The following is a 3,176-nucleotide window of genomic DNA, read 5'->3' as shown; positions in this document are numbered from 1 at the left end:
CTCTCCAATCTTCACAGAGGAAAGACTCTCCAATCTTCTCCGAGGAAAGACTCCAATCTTCACTTGAAAGACTCTCCAATCTTCTCCGAGGAAAGACTCTCCAATCTTCACAGAGGAAAGACTCTCCAATCTTCTCCGAGGAAAGACTCTCCAATCTTCTCCCAGGAAAGACTCTCCAATCTTCTCCGAGGAAAGACTCTCCAATCTTCACTTGAAAGACTCTCCAATCTTCTCCGAGGAAAGACTCTCCAATCTTCACTTGAAAGACTCTCCAGCCCCCGACTGGCGTGATGTTTCATGACGAGTCCCAGCTGATGAGGGGGCAGGCCGATGTGTCTGTGCTCCAGACTCTGGACTCTCCTGCGAGTCCGGACGAAGGTGGAGGAGGAGGAGGGCCTCTGTCCTTCACAGACGAAGCCGTGTCCATCATGACGTCCAGCAGCCTGCTGGCGCGCTCCCTGCTGGGCCGTGGCTCCGCCACCAAACGCAAAGACAGCCCGTCCTCCTCCAGCGTGCGCCGCAAGCGCGAGTTCATCCCCGTCGACAAGAAGGACGACGGCTACTGGGACAAGAGGCGCAAGAACAACGAGGCCGCCAAACGCTCGCGGGAGAAGCGGCGCGTTAACGACATGGTCCTGGAGAGCCGCGTGCTGGCTCTGCTGGAAGAAAACGCTCGCCTCCGGGCCGAGCTGCTGGCTCTCAAGTTCCGCTTTGGCCTGGTCAAAGACCCGTCCAACGCCACGATCCTGCCGCTCACTGCGGCACCTCCCCACGCCGCTCAGACCCTGTCTCCGCACTATTATCTCCACAGAGGGGAGGGAGGCCTCAACACTTCCTCCACCTCACATCCCAACAGCTCCAGGGTCACCAGGGACGCCTGTAACATGTCGGAGGACTCTGGGTTCTCCACGCCAGGCGGCTCCAGCGTGGGAAGTCCGGTCTTCTTTGAAGACCGGCTGAGCGACCACGGGAAGTTATCGCCGCACCGGGCGGAGGAGCTGGGCTACGAACTCAATCACTCACCTGCTGTCGACGTCCACCACGGTTAGTAACGTTTTAAAATGATCATCCATCGTCAACCACTTATCCTGCGCACAGGGTCGTGGGGGGGCTGGAGCCAATCCCAGCATACGTCGGGCGAAAGGCGGGGTACACCCTGGACAGGTCGCCAGTCCATCGCAGGGCCACACATAGACGAACAACCACTCACTCACACATGCACACCTACGGACAATTTAGGGACACCAATAAACCTAGCCCGCATGTCTTTGGTCGGCGGGAGGAAGCCGGAGTACCCGGAGAGAACCCACACAGACACGGGGAGAACATGCAAACTCCACACAGAAAGGCCGGGCCAACCGGGGTACGAACCCACAACCTTCTTGCTGTGAGGCGACAGCGCTAACCACCGCACCACCGTGATCAATTAGTTTTTATTTTAGTTTAGTTTTGAGTTTTTTTTATTTCATTTTAGTAGTGCTGTCAGTTAAACGTGTTATTAACATCGTTAACGCAAACCCATTTTAACGGCGTCGTATTATTTTATCGAGAGATTAACGTTCTTTTTGGCCGAGCAAACTTTGTAGTTTTTTTCACATGCTGTTGCAACAACTAATAACGTTAGTGGTGTTGTTAAAACTACAACACCACACCGGATCTAGCTGCTGGTGCAGCATGGTGGCCCAATGGTTAGCATCATGGCCTCACAGCAAGAAGGTTCTAGGTTCAAATCCAGGTCGTTCCGGGCCTTTCTGTGTGGAGTTTGTATGTTCTCCCCATGTTTGCGTGGGTTTTCTCCAGGTGCTCCGGTTTCCCCCACCATCAAAAACATGTACTAGGTTCTCCAGTCAGTGCCATTGAGCAAGGCACTGGCTCAGATCTGGAGTTGGTCCCTGTGATATATGTATGTGACAATAAAAAGTACCTTTACTTTACCTTTAGACCGGAAACAAGACAACAGGCACGTCACACACACTTGCGAGCCAGCCAAAGAGCAGTAGGCTACTGTTACGTTTTGAGTGGATGGCAATAAGATTCTGAATGGAAAGTTTACTTTTAAAAAGTTGCCAAATGGTTCCATTGACAAGACCAAAGTGATTTTGGTGCCTTAACTTAACTGCCGTCGCCGTAGCTGTATCCCTTTCAGCCTCAACCATGTGTCACCTCTTAATTTATTAGTTTAAGTTTCCTATAATAACCCTGATGTCCATCCCACTGCAGGCCCCACCGGAGGGAAGCTGGACCATGCCGAGGCGATGAAAAACCTTCCTCACAAGCTACGCTTTAAGACGGCTGGCTGCGGGGATACATTTGACGCTGCGGGGGACCACGTCGGTGCCAGAAACAGCTCGGCGCTGTTCCTGGGAGGACAGGACGGGCTGAGAGATGCCCGTAAAGGACTGAGTGCAGGTGAGAGTGTCTCCTGGCTGCAGCAGCTGGAAGGGGAGGAACCTAGGAAGAGGACACAGTCGCCGCAATGCAGCAGCTACGGCGTCCAGCTGCCGCCCATGCACGGACAAACAGAGGTCCGGTACAAGCAGGAGAACACGCACCTCAAGTGTCAGCTCAACTCTCTGAGTGAGGAGGTGGCTCAGCTCAAGAAGCTTTTCACGGAGCAGCTGATGGCTAAAGTCAACTGAGGAACAGTTCTCTCTGAGTGTTTGACAATGTCCTGACTTTTAAAGGACAAAGTTTTGCTGGACCATGCAGCGGCAACGCATTCTCATGAACTACTTCGTACGATATCGTACGAAATCTTATGCACAACAATTTGTATGAAATTTCTGTGACCATCAAGTGTTGACATGTCAGTTAAGTAAAGCGGTCTCTACAGTTACATTTATTCAGAGAAAGGTGACTGTGAGCCGGGTACAGAGTAAAGGGTGACACAGGAATCAATTGTCGCTCCCATCCCATCCCGAGCCCACAAAAATACTCCTGTCATATCCCGATCACATGCCTGCAAACTCTTGAGAGAAAGACTCCCAAATCCCGTCCCGCTCCCGTTTGGTTCCCTATGTTGTCTAAAGTTATCAGACTCTGTTGCCCCCCCTGTAGCATGTTTGCTTAATCGCTGTCAAATCACTCAGGTTGCCTCGGAAATGTAGGCTCCACTATACATGCATTACCTGCAGGCCTAGGTAACATGCATTACCTACAGGCCTAGGTAACATGCA

The 3,176-nt window shown here is 52.2% G+C and overlaps 1 protein-coding gene across 2 annotated transcripts in view; it reads left to right on the top strand.

Moving 5' to 3' along the window:
• The window catches only part of LOC120574946, a 6,868-nt gene extending 3,912 nt beyond the window's left edge, over window positions 1–2,956 (top strand). For both annotated transcript variants that reach the window (XM_039825462.1, XM_039825463.1), the window contains exons 2-3: window positions 1–1,044; window positions 2,221–2,956. The exon at window positions 1–1,044 is cut by the window's left edge and continues 651 nt beyond it. In XM_039825462.1, coding sequence (XP_039681396.1) covers window positions 291–1,044; window positions 2,221–2,639 — 1,173 coding nt within the window. In that variant the 5' untranslated portion in view covers window positions 1–290 and the 3' untranslated portion in view covers window positions 2,640–2,956. The remainder of the gene's footprint in view (window positions 1,045–2,220) is intronic.
• Window positions 2,957–3,176: the final 220 nt, after the last annotated feature.

The sequence above is a fragment of the Perca fluviatilis genome, chromosome 15 (genome assembly GCF_010015445.1).
Source record: "Perca fluviatilis chromosome 15, GENO_Pfluv_1.0, whole genome shotgun sequence".
Classification (NCBI taxonomy): Eukaryota; Metazoa; Chordata; class Actinopteri; order Perciformes; family Percidae; genus Perca; species Perca fluviatilis.
This window is presented reverse-complemented; position numbering and strand designations above follow the sequence as displayed.